We start from the raw sequence: 17,301 nt of genomic DNA, 5'->3' as shown, positions 1-17,301 counted from the left end.
AATGTATTAAAAGCCTTTGTTAAAGAAAAGTTTATTTACTCTAAGAAATGACAGCTGACAGAATTCAGAAATAAAGAAAAGCAGATGCTGCAGTGGAAAGTATTTGGGGCCTGGAGGTTCTTGCTGCTGACCTGGCCTGTTTAACCTGCCCACTGGCCTCCTTGGCTGGTCAGCCCCTTTGAGGTTCTTTCCAGATTTTTATGTTCTCTGCTACTTCCCTTCTACACCCAGGAGAGTCCTAAAAGCTAGTTCCCTACTCTTCACCCACAGTGGCTTCCAAAGCAAAGGCAATAGCAGTCAGGCAGGTAGTGGAGCTACTTGCATCCTTATGAGAAAATCGGAGACCAACCTTGATCCATAAAAAGATGTATGAAAAAATTCATAAAGTAACTGAAAAATAATGAAAAGTGATTTTTAAGTTTTTCTCCCAAACTAACTGCAAATTGTTTGAACTAATTGCAAAGTGCTTGAAATGACTTAATAATTGTTCATTGATGGGTATAACTATTAGGATGAACACCCAAGCATCTGTCTGTTAAAGGATGCCACATCTTAGGTGGTATTACTCTTTTTAAAGTATTATTTTCTTAAAAACTGAATTTAGTCAAAGGCCTAAGAACTCTTGCAGAATTTTCTAAGTGAAACAATTTTGTCTAAAAAGAAATAACTATACCCGTCTAAATGATTTTGGGGAAAGGCAAACGGGTACATTATTTAGACAGTTTCCTTAGTGTTGCCGGAGATAATAACTAATACCATCTAACATGCAACCGGAATCGGTTTGTTAAAGAATACTTCTAGAAGGAAAAGTTCTTCAAACTCTTGAAGAAAAAAATAATGCCTATTCCCGGAAAGGGAAAGAACCATGCAGAGCTTAATGTAAACCTCTTGGCTCCAGCAGTGGGTCTTTCTTGTATTCACTGATTTTTCCACTTGAATTCTCTTTAGTCCTTGCTCATTGTCCCTCTCTCAGGAGAAGGGAGTTCCCGCTACTTTTGCAATAAACGCCCGGTCAAAGCGTCTATGTGCTGCCACCCCGCCACCCAGGGTCACAGTCCAGCCTAGCCTGGCGCCGCCCTCCGCCCGCAGCTACCGGCGGTGAGAGGGTCCACCGGCTCCTTGAAGGTGTGCTTGAGAGGGAAAGAGGTCACTCAGCCGTCGTTGCTCAGAGATCCTTGAAGCCCCTTTGCGCTGCCGCGGTCTGCCTCCCGAGAGGGCCTGGGGACAGCAGGCGCGGGGACAGGACCGAGCGCGCCCGGAGTTCACAGGAACCCCGCGCCCCCGAGCTCGGATACGGCCTTCTGATCCCCGCCAGCCCGCGTGTAAGGGCCCGCGGGGGGAGATTAGAGCAAGAGCTTGATCGCTTTTATTTCTTATTCCCAAAACAGAAAATGGAAATTTCCTGGTCCGGGTCCTTAAAGGGAGGTGATAGATCGATGTTCCGGAGAGATGTTCACGCTCGACTGGCGGCGGGGCATCTGCGCGCCGGGATAGCAGTCCAGCCTGCCAGCTTGCGCTCTGCGCCTCTCGGTTCTCAGCAGCTCCAAGACCCCGCCACAGCCCTCCGCCACCCACCCCACTTTTGTGCAGAAGTTGGAGGCCTGGCGTGTGGGGTTTCCGGGAGGCCGGTGGTCATCCAGTCTTTACATAGAGTTCCCCCACGACCATCACCGCTAACCTATACCAGTACTATGCAGGGAAACGAAGTCGCTAACGCGCCTCCTTTTCCCTTCAAGTCCTGCTCGCAGTAACCTTCGAGGAAGACCTGCGACCCATTTGGCCCCGGAACTTTGCTACAGATGGAGTCGCGTCCACAGGCCTGGGCGGCCGGGCAGTCGCGGAGAGGGGTTGAGAGCAGCGACGCCCTCGAGGCGCGTGGCTGGGCAGATGCCCCAGCAGGAGCTCTGAGCGAGCCTCTCTCTGGGATACCCCAGCTTCGGATTGAAGATGGGGAGCACGGCTGCCTTAAGCTGTTCTCCTCTGTGACGTTGAGTAAAATATTAAGGGAGTAGAGGCGGGAGCAAAACTCTGAACCTGGGTTCCAGATGTCACCAGAGGGTCAACCGCTCATTTGCTTTCAGGGAGTAGTCACTGGATTGCGAGCATGTGCCACTGAGAGATGAGGAGGTGAGGGAAGAATTCGGTATGTTTCCCAAGTGAAGAAGACCTCCGATTTTACTACCCAGATTTGGGTGTACCTGACAGCAGCGTGGACAACCACAGAGCCCCGAGCTTTGAGTCAGAAAAGTCTGAGTTTGAATACTAGTAGCCACATCCCTTCCCCAAGTCTGAGCCCTGTGGACTTGGACAAGTTACTTAACCTCTCTGTAAAATGGGCACTTCATAAGAAAGGTTGCTGGAAAGATTAGAGACGTCATAATTGGTGGCCATTATTAACTGTTTCTTAATGTATGAATGGATTCGAAAGAAATCGTGGGAGGCTGGCCTCTGCGAACATGCACCACCAGTCTCACCGGCCATTCTCTCTGGGGTTGGGACAGGGTCCTTTTGGATCACACGCAGCTCTGAGGATCTTCAGCCTAGCCCCTGGCGTGTCTGTGAACTTGCTAGAATTGTCCAGTTCTCCGGTTATATATATGGCCAGCCCGATGGGAGGAGACGAGGAGACGGGGAGGGGCAAGGGAACTCTGGTCTCAGAAAGGGCCAACATCGCTAACAGCAGCCCCTGTAGCTGCGCTTGAGAAGGGAGGTAGCTGGAGATGTGTTATTGAGTCCACTTGCAGATTATTTGGTCAAGGGCTCTGAAATGGGACAGGGATGATCCAGGAGGTGCCAGACCACAAGCGAGGAATCTCAGGCCTCGGATGTTGTGGTCAGTGGGTTGAGTTCAAGGGAATTTCGGGTGCAAATGGTGTTCATTAATATTTTCCAAGGTTTATGGGAGCCTAGAACGATGTCCTGCGTCCCAATTCAGGGATGCAACAGAAGGATACACTTGCAAACTGCAAGCGGAAGCGAGAGAGAAAGGCAAAGGGGGCCACACGCTTCAAGGTGGCCCCAGCTGCGGCAACCAAGCGAGAGAGAGAGCGAGAGAGAGAGAGACTGCGGCAACCAAGCACGAGAGAGAGAGAGAGAGAGAGAGCCAGCGAGAGAGCGCACAAGCGCTTAGGGCGACTGCCAGCACCGAATCCTGCCCGGAGTTGCTGGACTGCAGTACTTCTAGGCTCCCAGGAACATTTGAGCAACGCGGCGGCACAGGGTGGGGCAAGGGCGTGCCCCAGGGTCACAACCCAGCACGTCGGTGGCACGGGAGACGCGCGCCCTGGCGGTCCGGGGGTCAAGCACGCTGTGGCCTTCGAGAGATAGAAACTGAGCACTCGGGAAAGGGGAAGAGACGGTGCCCGGCATTAAGCTGGTACTGGAGCCACTTGTTTAACCCGACTGGTGGTCTCCACCCCTGTCATTTCTTTGAAGTAGCCAGCGGCAGCTTCTGAGTCCTAGACCCAGTGACGCAATATGATGACGTCTTTTATCTCCCTGTACTTTGCAATTTTGCAGTGAGGATAGTTGTATTTGTGTGCTTATTTTTTCATAAACGTATTCTAGACTTGTCCCCAATCTCTGTCTCCGTTGACTCTCCCTAAGATCAATGATTCTCATATTAAGAGGAAGTGAAGAGTTGGTTTCAAGAACCATCAGACAAAGCAGTTACTCTTCCCATAGCCCTGGCCTAGGGTTGTTTATAGAGCCCCTACACATAGATGACATCGATATTTCCCCGTGCAAAAATTTAAAGTAGTGTGTCAAATTCTTTTCTACTCTAAATCAATTTCCCCTTTAGCACTACCTCTCTCTTCTCTCTCTACAAATAACATCTCTTTTGGTTGAGATTGAAAAAAAGGAGACTCGATTAAGTGCTGAAGAAATGCTAAAGTTTATTCTGTAGGGCATTTCCTTAATATGCCAAGGAATCAAAACCAATTGTAACTTCGGAAGGAGATTTTGGTAGGGAGGTAGAAAATATTTCAGTAAAGGAAGTTGCATGGTAAAATGTCACAACCTAACCGGACTGAATCTCAAAAAGTGGAAAGTGAAGCATGGAAAGACCAACTGAGCGGGCAGATTGTGGGAGAGTAGGGCTTTTTTTAAGTCCTGCCTGCTGGACAACCAGGTAATAATTTTTTAAAACAACTTCAAAGTTGCTGTATTGAAGAAGCTTATTCATTGTCATTTACTCAAACTCATTTATTTTGTTACTTCATGTGATTACTAGGTGTGCTCTTTCATAAAATTAGAATAGTCTATAGAAAGTTGATTAATTTTACAAATGCATAACCACTGCTTAAGAAATGAAATCTGCTTTAATCAAACTGGGATTTTTTTTGAAAAGCTTTTGCCAAGGTTTCTTCTGTAGATTCTCCTGAATCTACAGAAGAAACTGTTCCCCAGGAACACAGTACTGAATATGGGAGAGCAGATGTCTAGGGACAAGGAAAGTGCTTGAGGTTGTGAAAAATACATAGCAAATATGACTCCTGTGTATATTTTAACATTTCCATGTGATTAACCTGAAATCTATCATTGAGCAGAGGAACTGTTTTTAAATCCAATCGTCTGAATAATATTTTGGAAAAATGTATAGCTAACTTTTTAATAAGGTGACAGCCTTTCATATGTAAAGTGGTTTTATTTTAAAATTTCTTTTCAATGTCAATGTCTCCTCTGAATGAAGGGGACTTTTATTTAATCCCATTTTACAGAAAAAACAAAGGGGAACTACCACTATCCACTACTCAACGAGGAGTTCACTAGCTGTGTGGCCTTCCTCAAGTTGGGGTACTTGGGCTGGAAGGCCAAGGCAGCACCGGAAACTAGCAACATTTATTCTAGTGCTCAAAATGTCCGCGACAAATTGGCCTTCTACGTGTTTATGAAGACCTTTCTCAGAAAGGAAGACCAGTTGTGTACAATTTCAACAGCTGGATAACTGAAGAATCCAGCTTTAAAAGGATACTGAGGAACAGGGTGAATAAAGAGGGCTATATTTTACCCTTGATCAGGGCTGCAATATTAGTGGTGAGGTGGGGCGGAATAGATAGCATACTTTTTGAAAAAAAAAGTTCGCGTTTTCTCATCTTAAGTTCCCACCTATGTTTTAAATTAAAATCTTTATAAATTTATTTAAAATAACTGCAAACTACTGATGGATTAGATGAAATGTTAGAGAATATGGCCAACTTTGGGCATGTATTTTGCAGAGAAATGGGAGCCCCCAAAAAACTAAAATTCAGAAGGCAAAGAAGGGAGAAGAAACCTCTTTCCCATTTCTGACTTCCAGCCACCACTACTCCCATACTGAAACAATAAGAGTGAAGGGCTCAATTGTGCACCCACCGTGGTGCCATTTACCTTTCCAAGTGACTATGGGAGTCAGGCTCACTTGGAGGAGGCACAGCGAAAAAGACCAAAGGGCACCTGAGCCTCTGCCCCTCTTAACTAAAATAAGGGGATACTGGGATCCTACCATCCCTGCCCCTGACTTTCCTTTTGCCCTGTGTCCCAAGGGGAGGTGGGGGGGGGAAGGGGGGGACTGCAAATAGAGCTCCAAAATTTGAATTACTGGTGGCATCTAGAAGAGTTCAAATGTGGGAAGGAAGGTTTGGGGGATTCAAAAAGCAACTACAGCAATCATATGTATTTTGCTGCTACTGTATTTTACTTCTCCGTCCTCTATTTGAGTTGGCAAGTAGGAGTTGAGTTGACAGCAGGGTCTCTCTTTCAGTAGACATTGTGGCCTTCGCTTAATTAAGGAAATAATAAATTGGAATTTCCTATTAAAGGGCAATGACTTTGCTTTTAAAATGAAACGCTCATGCCAATCAAATAAAAAGGAAATAGATACTTTGGAGAGTGAAGGACCCCAATTATTACCATGCCTGCACCTTTTGTACACAACATATGCTCTTAAGTTCTAAAAAAATCCTTCACCATTATTCAGAAATCTAAATCAACATCATTAAAGCCAATTTCTCTTTCTCTCCCTTTTTTCTCTTTCCTTTCCTCTAATTTCAACAGTGGTATGAGAGTTCAGATATTCTCTGTCGTGAGTAAAAAGCTCTGGAAATCAGCTATTGTGCCAACACCGGGAACATATCCAGGCCCATGGTGCGAAAATGAAATATGTGCTGTTGAATTATTATTTTTGTCCTTTAGGTTTACATCTACACCCTTGTATTATGTAAATTTCTGAGAAGCTGTGAATCACAAGGTTAGGTAAAAGAGGGTCCCCCCCAACCCCCTCAACTCTCCCCCTCCTCATCCGTCTTCGCAAGCAACAGGAGCCGACCCCATTTAATCTTTGAATGATTCTCAGCCTTGTTCCTTTCTTTTTCCGGCTTTTTACCCCGGACCTCAACTTCCCTTCCCACCCTCGACCCTACGAGCCGGCAGGGGCCAGAGGCCGCGGTTGCAGCCCAGGTCCCCGCAGCTGGCCGCGTTCGTGACGTCAGCCGGCCGGCCCCTCGGGTCACCATGGCCGCGGGACGCTGTTTTCGAGTTGCCAGCGTCAACATCCGCGCGGGGCGCTTAACGCTTCGCGTTGTTTCCAGGAGCCTTTTCCTCTGTGTGGGACTGCTGAGAAACTATGAAGGCAGCCCCACTGTTCGTGAATTCAGAGAATTAACTGAACTTGAAGTAAGAGGAGACAGTGGGAAGAGGAAAAAAAAAAAAAACCTTCCAAATTAATTTAAAGTGAGAAGGCAATAACATTTTTAAAGGTAGTAAGATTTCTTAATGATGGATCAAGCCTCTTCTTGGGATTGGATCTTAGAGCTCAACTCTTGAAACATGCACAAGGCGTGCAGAATCTGGTCTGGGAGAGGCCTAAGGGCGGGAAGGCAGGAAACAGAACAGCATCCACTTCCATCAAGAAAAGGGGGCCGGCCAGTGGCTGAGCGCCTACTCTTTAACAGAGGCTATGGAGGCCGGCGGGAGGTGGCCACGGGGTATGGCCCTCTTTCGACAGCCATGAACATATTCTCTTTTAGAGGAGATGCAGGGCTTCACTGGGAGAACTCGGGAATGAAAGGACGAATTGGAGAGCAAAGCCAAAGAAGGGAAGGTAGAAAGACCTTTCTGTTAAGGTCTTAAACAGGAGAATCTAGTTAGAAAATTCTCTTTGCTCTGGGACCATAAGGAAACCCCAACTACTCTTAAGCACAGGCCAAACGGCTTCAAAGGGAGGATTCTCGGAGGAAGATGGTCGGCTAAAAAAATACACGAAAGGTTTTTGGAAGAGATACTGAGAGATGCTCCTCAGACATTCTTAAAATTTGACTTAAGAACGTATTTTCCAGGAAAGTCAAAATGACAGGCAAACCTAGTGAAAAGATGCTGTAGTTCCTCCTTAGGTATGCCACACCCCCGGGCCTGTTTTCTTTCTTTCACCTTGCATCTAGATTAAATGACCCTTCAATTACACCCTGAGTCGTCAAAGCAAGTCTATTAGCGAGTGCCTGTTCAAAAACTTTCATCCAGGAGCTCTCCACCATCTGTTCCGCGGTCTCTTAAACCAGATCCGGCGCCCCCTCCCGAAACCCTTTGGAGCCTCCCTCGCCATCTCTCAGCCTTGCGGGGGATGGAGCCGCCCCAGGACCTGCGGGAATGCAGACGAGAAGGGGAGGAGCGCGATTGCGCCCGGGATGGGTTGCCGGGCCGGCCGGGGAGGTGGTGGTCCAGAGGCCCGAGGTCGGCGGGACCTGATCGAAGGCAGCGCCGCGTCGACCGACCCCGGGAGCCGGACGCTTGGGAGCCCCAGCCCGGCCGCGGCGCCCGGTCACTGAAGTTGCGGCCCAACTCCCAGCCGCCTCCAAGCTTCTCGAGCTACCGTTCCTGGCCCCTCCAAGGGAGTCTCACAGAGCTAGGTGGCCCTCGGCCTTGCCAAAGTCATTTTAACTGTTTGGAACTCGTGAGAAAGAACCGAGAAGTGGAGAGCCCAGCCGGGGAGTTTTCAGCTTTTCTGTTTCACTTCGGGCTTCTTCTATTCAAATGGCTCTGCGCTGGCCACCGAATCCTGAATGAGGCGGGGCTCCTCTGCCCCAACGCCAGCAGCGGGAACTTGGTTCCCCTGGGCAGCCGGGGGCAGGGGGCGCCGAGGCCGTGGCGATAATGAAGGCTGAGACGGCCAAGGCCAGGGGGGTCGGCGCGGGGCGCTCCCGGGCCAGAGTGGCCATCGGCCGGAGTTCAGGAGGTAACTGAATTTATAAGCGGTTCTTAGAGATGTCTCGCTCAAGGATTTTTATTTACCTCTACTGCTTCTCCATTTCTCTAAGCTCGTTCTTTGCTCTGTGTTATTTGAATTTCTATTATCGACTTCTATTTCATGGGATCACTTAAGAAAGTTTGAAAATAACATCAAAAATGCTTTAAACCTCGCGGGTAGTGTCAAGGAAACAGTCGAACTGTGTCTTGAATATGATTGTTCTGTGTGTGTGTCTGTTTTTAATTTTGACCACAAACACAAAATGTCTTTAAAATTGTCTAGGGACTGCTGCCAAACGCTAATCAACCAATTGCACGAAAACAGTTTTTTTCTATTATTGGAGGCAAATATTTCAGTGTAGAGCAATAGAGCATGTTTGGGCTATCTTCTAATTGTTCACCTTCCAGATTTCAGTAACACCGTTGTAAGTGACAAGCAAAACTTTGCTGGGTTTTGTTGCTTGACGCTGTTGCTCCACAGTAAAGGTTGGAGAAACTGGGTTACTTGTTTTATAAACTTCTTTTTTTCCATAAAGTCCAGCCCTGAGTCGTAGCCTCTCAGTCTGGAGGGACACACCTCACAGGCCTGTGGGAATGGGTGAGAAAAATCTCAGCATTAGTGGAGGGTCAGAAACAAACTGAGCCCAAGTGCTCGCTGTCTGTATTGCCTGCCGCCTCATTAACAGCTCTCACACTGGGGCTCTTCATTTCCTTTCACAAACTGATTTGCTATGTAAATGCTGTTTTGAGAGAAATAATTTCACTGGGTTTAAATGAAATCCTAATATAGAAGAAATAGTAACAACAAAGGTCTAGAGACAAATAATCCACCCTCACACTTCTTCCTCCAAAGAGAGGAGGGCTCTGTGAGTTAATCAACCCTTCCCACACGTATAACCTGTGATACTGTCCTTCACATGCTTTAGGAAATTAGCAAGAATTCTTTATTTGCTACCAAACTAACTAAAAGCACACTAGTAGCCTTAAATTTGAACTTGTTGCCAATGTTTGCTAATGTGTTGGAAAGTTAGTTCCCATTGTGTATTAAGTAATCTGAGGTATTCAGAAACTCTTTCCTTGAACCTTATAGACCTTTGCTATTTGTGTCCCATCCCGTCACCCTGCCTCCATCACACACCAAAAGAAATAACAAAAGACCAGCCAGAGATAAAGACTATGAGCAGAAAATGTAGAGGAATTAAAAAATGTGTTTTTCCTTCTAGAAGTACAGTATGTTGCCTTTGGTGCTGTGTATTAAATAGGAAAAAGTGTAGATGTGCTTGAATGTCAGGGCTGGGGTGGGGGGTGATTTCAGAATAATAATAATAATGCTTTCATCTCTCCTCCCTTAGCTCACAAGCTAAAGCAAAGAAAAAGCAGACTGTTGCTCTTGGTGAAGGGGCTGGGGGTCAGAGATGTTGAACAGGCCAGAAAACTCTAAAAACATGACCAGGGACAAGTCAATGAACTAGGGCAGAAAGCGGAATTAGTTATAATATTTTCCAATCCATTTTTAATTTAAAAAAATCCATAGTATTTTGTGACATATCAAGGAATAAGAGATAAGAGATTATGGCTTATTTGGTAATGTATGGCTCTATTATTTTATTACCTTTTATTTTGAATTGCAGTAACCATAGCCAGAAACTGCATTTGCTTATGATAAGGACTTCAACAAAAAGCCTGTGGAAATCATGCATTTTTTTTAGTAATAGCAAGAACACAGCTTAGAAAGTATTGAAGTCAAAATCAGATTCCTTAGAAAAAGACAATTTTAAATTACTTTAGAAGAGCAGGACTTTTTCTTATTTTTAAAATAGATCTTAACACAGAGTTTGTTCTCTGGCCTCTTCATATCATGAACTGCTGTGGTTTCCTCAGGATACTTCATAAAGGATAAATCATACACTTAAACTCGCCTTCCATGAGGATTTGAGGTTATAAATACTGCCTTTCCATGGATGGAAAGGGGAGGCACACTTAATCATCAGCTCTCAGCAAAAAAAGAGGATTATAGGATTCTCAAAGAAAATCCAAAGAAACTGTAAGAGTTTCTATTTTGCCATTAACAAAACAAACAAGGCTCCCTTGCATGTTTTAATAATTAAAAAATACTTGTGTTGAAACGTTTTGAAAGCTTCTGAATTTGCTGAATATACTCTGATTTTATTGCCTTTTTTGTTATTTCCAAATATATTTGGAAATAAAGTACTAGATAGATTGGACAGTAAGATAGAAGCCCTTTCTAAATACATTTTGTGTTTTGTGACAATTCTTATTTAACAGAGATAGTATTACTAATTAACATGTGTTTTTGGCTAGGTTTTGAAAAAATTAACAAATGTTGGATATCAAGGCCTGGAGTTGTATAGCACCTTTTCAGTCTTTAGCAAACTCAAGGCCATCTTAAAGGAAGAGCATCATTGATGCTTTGCCATATTTGTGTTAACTCAAATGACATTTTCAAACACTTGCCAAAAGGGCAAATCCTGAAAAGACCAGTGAAAAGCAAACTGTTGAAATATAAACTATACAAAGCATGCATACCTCCTAGCCAATATTTTTTCCTTTTTAGTTTGGTATACACCAAAGGAGAAATTTACAGAGGTCAAATAAAGGCTCTTTTGCAGTTAAGGAGAGGGGAGGGGGAGGAGAAGAAGGGGAGAGGGAGGGACACATCACAAGCGTAAAACAAACTGATGACATTCAGTCAAGAAGGCAGGTAAGGCTCCAGAGGCCGCGAATTGTGTACAAGTCAGCTGGACTCTCCAAAGCCTTCCAGAGCCGGGCTGCTTCGCGCTTCTTGGCTTTTTCCTTTCGACCTAGGCCGGTGGTGGAGGAGTGCAGCAGGAGGGGGATTTTTCGCTGCTGGGAAGTGGCAGGTAGGAAAAGGAATCTGATCCGGCCCAAAAGTCAGCAATTAAGGTCTTAACCACGACCCATCTGTCGTGGGACAGAGAACCCCCCCCACCCCCCTTTGCCCCAGCAAAGCCCTTCCCGTGCCCTTTGTCTGAGCAGGGGAAAGGAGGACACTGGTTCTGCGGCCCCAACAGCAAAAGGAAAGAAAATTTCCAGCGCTGACCAATACTGAGTGTCTGCGCCCGGTCCAAGAACAACTTCGAAGCGCCTCTCGGGGGTGTGGCGCCTCTCCGCTTGCTCTGCCCAGGTGCTCTGCCCCGTGGCCCCAGCAAAAGGAAAGAAAATTTGCAGCCTGGGCGAATCCAAAGTAGGTGCACCTGGGCCAAGGACGGTTCCAAAGGGCCGCCTTGGAGTGTAGTGCCGCTTTGCCTTCTCCCCCCAGGCGCTCTGCCCTTCTCTGCTGCATCAGTTGTCCCAGCCTGAAGCCACCTCGAGACCCGAAACGAGGCACTCCCAGGCCTAGCTGCTGAAGCCGGTCGTATTCAGCCAGACCTCTCCCCCATCTTGCCCCTTGGCTGTCCTCAACTTCCAATAAGACTCACTCCCCCTCCCCCATTTCTTCAGCCTGTGAGTTTTCCCACCACCCACCCAGCTGCCACTGCCTTTCTGTTAGACATCAGGCGCTTTCCCAGCCCAAGCTCTCTTCCTTTCCACCCCTCTTGGCTCTTGGGGCAGAGGCGGAACTGATTTTCGCAGAAAGAGTTAGGCGGAGGGGTCCGGGTAGCTTGCCTGGCATGTGTTGAGAATGGGGTAGAGAGGAGGGAATACTTTGAGGTCAACTTCCTTCGTTTAAGGTCCAGTTTCGCATCTTTGAGTGAAATTGCTCAGGGACTTAATAATGCCAGGGTTTCTAGTCCGCCGTTATCCAGCCTTCCGGGGCCAACCCTTTTCAGAGCTCTAGCAGAAGGACGCCCCCACTACACTTGGCCCAATACCTGACACCCGCCACCACCTGTCTCACAGCCACTTGGGGTTAACTCACCAGGCAGATGGCACCTTGAGCTGCTGCGGTCGGCCACTCACTTCAGGGTCCAGGCCCCACCGCCCTTTGCTTGCAGCTCTGCGCGCTCCTTTGGACTCCTCACGCCAGCTTACAGCTGCAGTGTCTTCCAATTCTGTGCAGCCCTTCCTGCGCGCCTTGCTCCGGGGTTCAGCTCTGCGTGATCGCCGGCTGGCAAGGGACTGGGCCGGGAAAGGTGCGCGCCGCAGCTTCCAGCGCGCTCCTGGTCGCTCTTGCCTGGGCGGCGGGAACCCGCACAGTCGGAGACGCAGCCATAGGCGTCTTCCGGGAAACCTCCACACGCTCCACCGCGCCGCCCCAGGAGTTTCGGCCGAGGTGCCACACCCGGCGGGTGCACGGCTGGGGGGCGTTGCAGGGGAAATGGTCTCTACGCGCGCTCTTTGGGAGGCACAAGTGTACCTGTGGACACAACTCTGGCGCCGGCAACTCTCCTTGATGCCCACAGACATCCAGGCTGCCGCCTGCGCTGCTTAGAGGAGGCTTGCAGACACCGGCAACCGGGGTGGGGATTAATACACTCTGTTTCCCTTCTCCGCTCGGCATTCAGTATTTAAAATGCTCCGGGAGAGCTCTAGCTGAGCGCAGGTACTTAAGAAAGAAATGCTCTTTCCAGACTCTTAATGGAAACTCGGAAGCGTGCGCGCGCGCGCGTCTGTGTGTATCCTGGGTGGGGTCCGATCGAGTCAAGGTTGCTTGCGGTGTGACACCCGATTATTCCTTGCAACTCCTCAACTTTGTGGATGAAAGTGCGACTTTCCCAGGCCTATTGCCGCGGGCATTGCCTTTATAAAACCACAAACACAGAACAAGCCTCCTAAGGCTTTTAATTCTAGGGGCGTTTTGGGAGGCCAGTTACCTGCCGGCGTCTTCTAAATGGTCCAGACTCGGTTCGGGCCGCGGAGACTCCGGGATTCCGGGAGCGGGCAACCCCGAGCCCTGGAGGAAGAAAGAGGTCTAAGGAGGTGGCACAGATCTGACCCCGGCCCAGCCAGGCCCAGTGGAACCAAGCAGCGAAACCTCGGATTTCGCTGCCGAGGCTTCCTGGCCGAGGCTTTCTGGAGCTTGGCGTTTGATAAATATAGCCTGGCGTTTGCCCCTGAATTAGACTCCGTTTCCTTATTTAGCCCTTGCACAATGATTTTAGATGATGTCACTTAGAGCTAAACGAGAAAATTGATCTCAGATTTGCTTGGCCTCTAAAGCCTGGTTAAGCAGATTGAGAATTAGAAAGGCAGAGGAAGCAAAAGGGGGGTGGGGGTGGGGGTGGGGGTGGGGGGGCGCGGAGGGTAGTGAAGTGTGCGCGGCAGAGTGTGTGCGCGGAGGGGAGGGCGCGCCAAGCGGGTGAAAGCGCCCCCGCCTTTTCTGGGCGGGGAACCTCACTCACCAATGAAAAGTAGTTACTGACTGCAGATGAAAAAAAAAGTTTTCCTGTTGACTGTTGGAAGCGAATTGAGCAATTATCTAGTTTACCTTCTCCTCTTGGAAGTTAACGATTGGCGAGATCTTGGCTGCGTTATTGACACAACACTTTCTATTGATAGAAATAAGTAGTGATTGTCCCCGAGTCATTGGTGCGCCAAGAACTCTGCGATGGGCTGGCAGGAGTCCATTGGGCTGGGCAGGCAGGTTCGGCTGGTGATGCTGGGGAGGAGGAGGAGGAGGAGGCTACTGGTGGTGATGGTGCCCGTCCCCCTCTCCGCAGGTCTGTGACAAGCAGGGAACAAGGCAACGGACGGCGCAGCCCAGCCCCGGCTGACGGACGCTGGCGACTCAGACATGGACAGTAGCTGCCACAACGCGACTACCAAAATGTTAGCGACTGCTCCAGCTCGGGGCAACATGATGAGCACGTCCAAACCCTTGGCTTTCTCCATTGAACGAATCATGGCGCGCACCCCAGAGCCCAAGGCCCTGCCAGTCCCCCACTTCCTGCAGGGAGCCTTACCCAAGGGGGAACCCAAGCACTCTCTGCATCTCAACTCGTCGATCCCCTGCATGATCCCCTTCGTGCCTGTGGCCTACGACACAAGCCCCAAGGCAGGAGTGACGGGCTCCGAGCCGCGGAAGGCCAGTCTGGAGGCCCCGGCGGCGCCCCCGGCGGTGCCCTCGGCGCCGGCATTCAGCTGCAGCGACCTGCTCAACTGCGCACTGAGTCTCAAGGGCGACCTGGCCCGCGACGCGCTGCCGCTGCAGCAGTACAAGCTGGTAAGGCCGCGTGTGGTCAACCACTCTTCATTCCACGCCATGGGCGCCTTGTGCTACCTGAACCGAGGTGACGGCCCATGCCACCCGGCAGCCAGCGTGAACATCCACCCGGTGGCCTCCTACTTCCTCAGTTCCCCTTTGCACCCGCAGCCAAAAACGTATTTAGCCGAAAGGAATAAACTGGTGGTCCCGGCGGTGGAGAAATACCCTTCTGGAGTAGCTTTCAAAGACCTGTCCCAAGCTCAGCTGCAGCATTACATGAAAGAAAGCGCCCAGCTTCTGTCGGAAAAAATCGCGTTCAAAACCTCGGATTTCAGCCGAGGCTCTCCTAATGCCAAGCCCAAAGTTTTCACTTGCGAAGTGTGTGGAAAGGCAAGTACAATGCAAAACGGAGATCCTTTCCTTCCCTCCCTCCCTTCCTCCCTTCTTCCTTTCTTCCCTCCTTCCTTCCTTCCTTCCTTCCTTCCTTCCTTCACCCCCCTCGCTCCTCCTTTCCTCCCTCCCTTTTTAGTATTTTGGGGGTAATTATTTGTATACACTTTTTGTAAGATTCTCTTCCTCCTACCCTCTCTCTGCCCGGTTTGATTTCAGTTACTTGTGCAGCTAACCTGTTCTACGTGTGTTTAATTTTAAGGTCTTTAATGCGCACTATAACTTAACCCGTCACATGCCAGTGCACACAGGAGCCAGACCCTTCGTTTGCAAAGTGTGCGGAAAAGGTTTCAGGCAAGCAAGCACCCTGTGCAGGCACAAGATCATTCACACGCAGGTGTGTTCATCTGTCTCAATTTCACCTAGTTTGCTTCCGAACTGTTTGCAGAAAAACAGCCGATAAAGCCTTGCTCTTTAGGATAAGGTTCGTTTAAAACGTGCTAGCTGAACAGGGTGAATGCCATGTATTGTTTGCTTTTGTTCTGCTTGAAAGTGTTTAAGCATTACTGTGTTTTGAGCTTGCAGAACTTCACATAATTAGAAAATATCGAAATGTCTCTGCTTTTCCTTTCTCCTGCTTAGGAAAAACCTCACAAATGTAACCAGTGTGGCAAAGCATTTAATAGAAGTTCCACTTTAAACACTCATACCCGAATACACGCGGGCTACAAACCGTTTGTGTGTGAATTCTGTGGCAAAGGGTTTCATCAAAAAGGTATGGAAACCAGGAAATGTTGTCTCTCATGGTTAGTCTTATGACAAGCCATACTTAATATTTTCGGGATGTTTTAGAAGACGATGTTTAAAGTGTAGTTATGTGGCACATTTGTTGCCATTCTAACCCCCTACTCGAAGTCTGATTAGTATTAGAGAAAGGCATGATTCATAAGCAAGGGTATAATTTTTAACTGTATGTTCTCATTCTATGTAATTGGACTGATAAATGTGTATTAAAATTTAAGGAAACGGCATCACTGTTGATGTGATGCTTGAAAATAAACTTGGGGAGACAAGTGCAGGCACGGAGAGTAGCCCTGCACTGGTTGTGGGACCTGTGGCGGCTCTTCTGCTTGCCAGGCGCTACCTTCGACGTGTCTGCTCCTCCCTTTTTAAGCTTTTTTTTTTTTTTTCAGAACCACATCCCTGTCATTTGTGTGTTTCAGGGAATTACAAAAACCACAAGTTGACCCACAGCGGGGAGAAGCAGTTCAAGTGCAATATCTGCAACAAGGCTTTCCACCAGGTTTACAACCTCACCTTCCACATGCACACCCACAACGACAAGAAGCCTTTCACCTGCCCCACGTGCGGCAAGGGTTTCTGCAGGAACTTTGACCTCAAGAAGCACGTCCGCAAGCTGCACGACAGCAGCCTGGGGCTGGCCCGCACGCCAGCTGGCGAACCAGGCACTGAACCACCGCCCCCGCTACAGCAGCAGCCGCCGGTGACGCTGCCTCCTCTGCAGCCGCCGCTGCCAACCCCGGGGCCCCTGCAGCCCGGGCTCCACCAGGGCCACCAGTGATCGAGGCTAAGGGTCCTCCCAGCCTCAGCCGTGCCCCCACGCTGAGGCAGCGGCAGACTAGAGCTCCTGGTCCGAGTTCGTCTGCGCCCCCCAGGGCATGTAGGGCCCCACATTTTAGGGCCGACCAGAAGCCTCTGCAGCCCCTGGCCTTTCGCCTCTTGCATGCACCTGCTAAATGGTTTTGTGTATTATATTCTATATAGGCACTAACAATTATGAAAAATTTGGAGTTTTGCTTGTTTTCTGTTTTTCTTTTTTTTTTTTTAATTTGGAAAGACTTTTCATCTTGGGTGGAGAGATGGTGTTTGTTTTGTTTTGTTTAAGCAAATTTCTGCTATATTTATTGAGATCTGTATTATTCTACCCGGGAATGCTGCATCATTTTAATTTTATTATTGTATATATTTCCATTGTGTTGATTCTCCGGTCTCAAGATGTCTGCTGGATGTTGATCATTTCCTCTTTCCCCGAAGTAACAAAACACTGTGTGTATGTCATATATACACGCATAGATGTGTGCGCCCATAGGGGTACATTTCACATTCGTGAGCACACACACATACATATTAGATAAGGGTGGTTCATTATGGATGATTTTGAATTTTGGTTTTGATTATTGCACGTGAAAATTGATTCATTGACTGTTGGAAATAAATACTTGGAACATGCTTATTTAATCAACAAACTTTAGGGCTCTGTTCATACTATTCAGCTAAACATCCCTGACTCAGACCCCTTCATCCATCCACCTTTTTAAAATCTAAAACCCTGGATTAGTAATACTTAATGTTTTGGTCTGAAAATCTATCAAGTGCAAATAGTCTCTTGTAAATGGTTACACCTCTGGGTAAAGTTATGAAATCTGGTAAAGTTCAGAAGCAGAAGACATGGAGTTTTCCAACAGAAACATAAATTTGGCTTGGACCACCTGATACGTTCCTAGCGCACAGTTAAATGGGAACAACATATCTAGTAGCTGCAT

The 17,301-nt window shown here is 48.0% G+C and overlaps 1 protein-coding gene across 1 annotated transcript; it reads left to right on the top strand.

The window, feature by feature from the left end:
- The first annotated feature begins 7,584 nt into the window (after positions 1–7,584).
- FEZF1 (FEZ family zinc finger 1) lies at positions 7,585–17,004 on the top strand. The gene is made up of 5 exons (XM_055281420.1): positions 7,585–8,209; positions 13,863–14,737; positions 15,000–15,134; positions 15,380–15,512; positions 15,961–17,004. The coding sequence occupies exons 2-5, from the start codon at positions 13,937–13,939 to the stop codon at positions 16,317–16,319; spliced, it is 1,428 nt and encodes a 475-aa protein (XP_055137395.1). The 5' UTR covers positions 7,585–8,209; positions 13,863–13,936; the 3' UTR covers positions 16,320–17,004.
- Positions 17,005–17,301: the final 297 nt, after the last annotated feature.

Source organism: Symphalangus syndactylus, chromosome 6 (genome assembly GCF_028878055.3).
Source record: "Symphalangus syndactylus isolate Jambi chromosome 6, NHGRI_mSymSyn1-v2.1_pri, whole genome shotgun sequence".
In the NCBI taxonomy this organism is placed as follows: domain Eukaryota; kingdom Metazoa; phylum Chordata; class Mammalia; order Primates; family Hylobatidae; genus Symphalangus; species Symphalangus syndactylus.
Note: the sequence above shows the minus strand (reverse complement) of the source record. Positions and strands in the feature narration are given on the sequence as shown.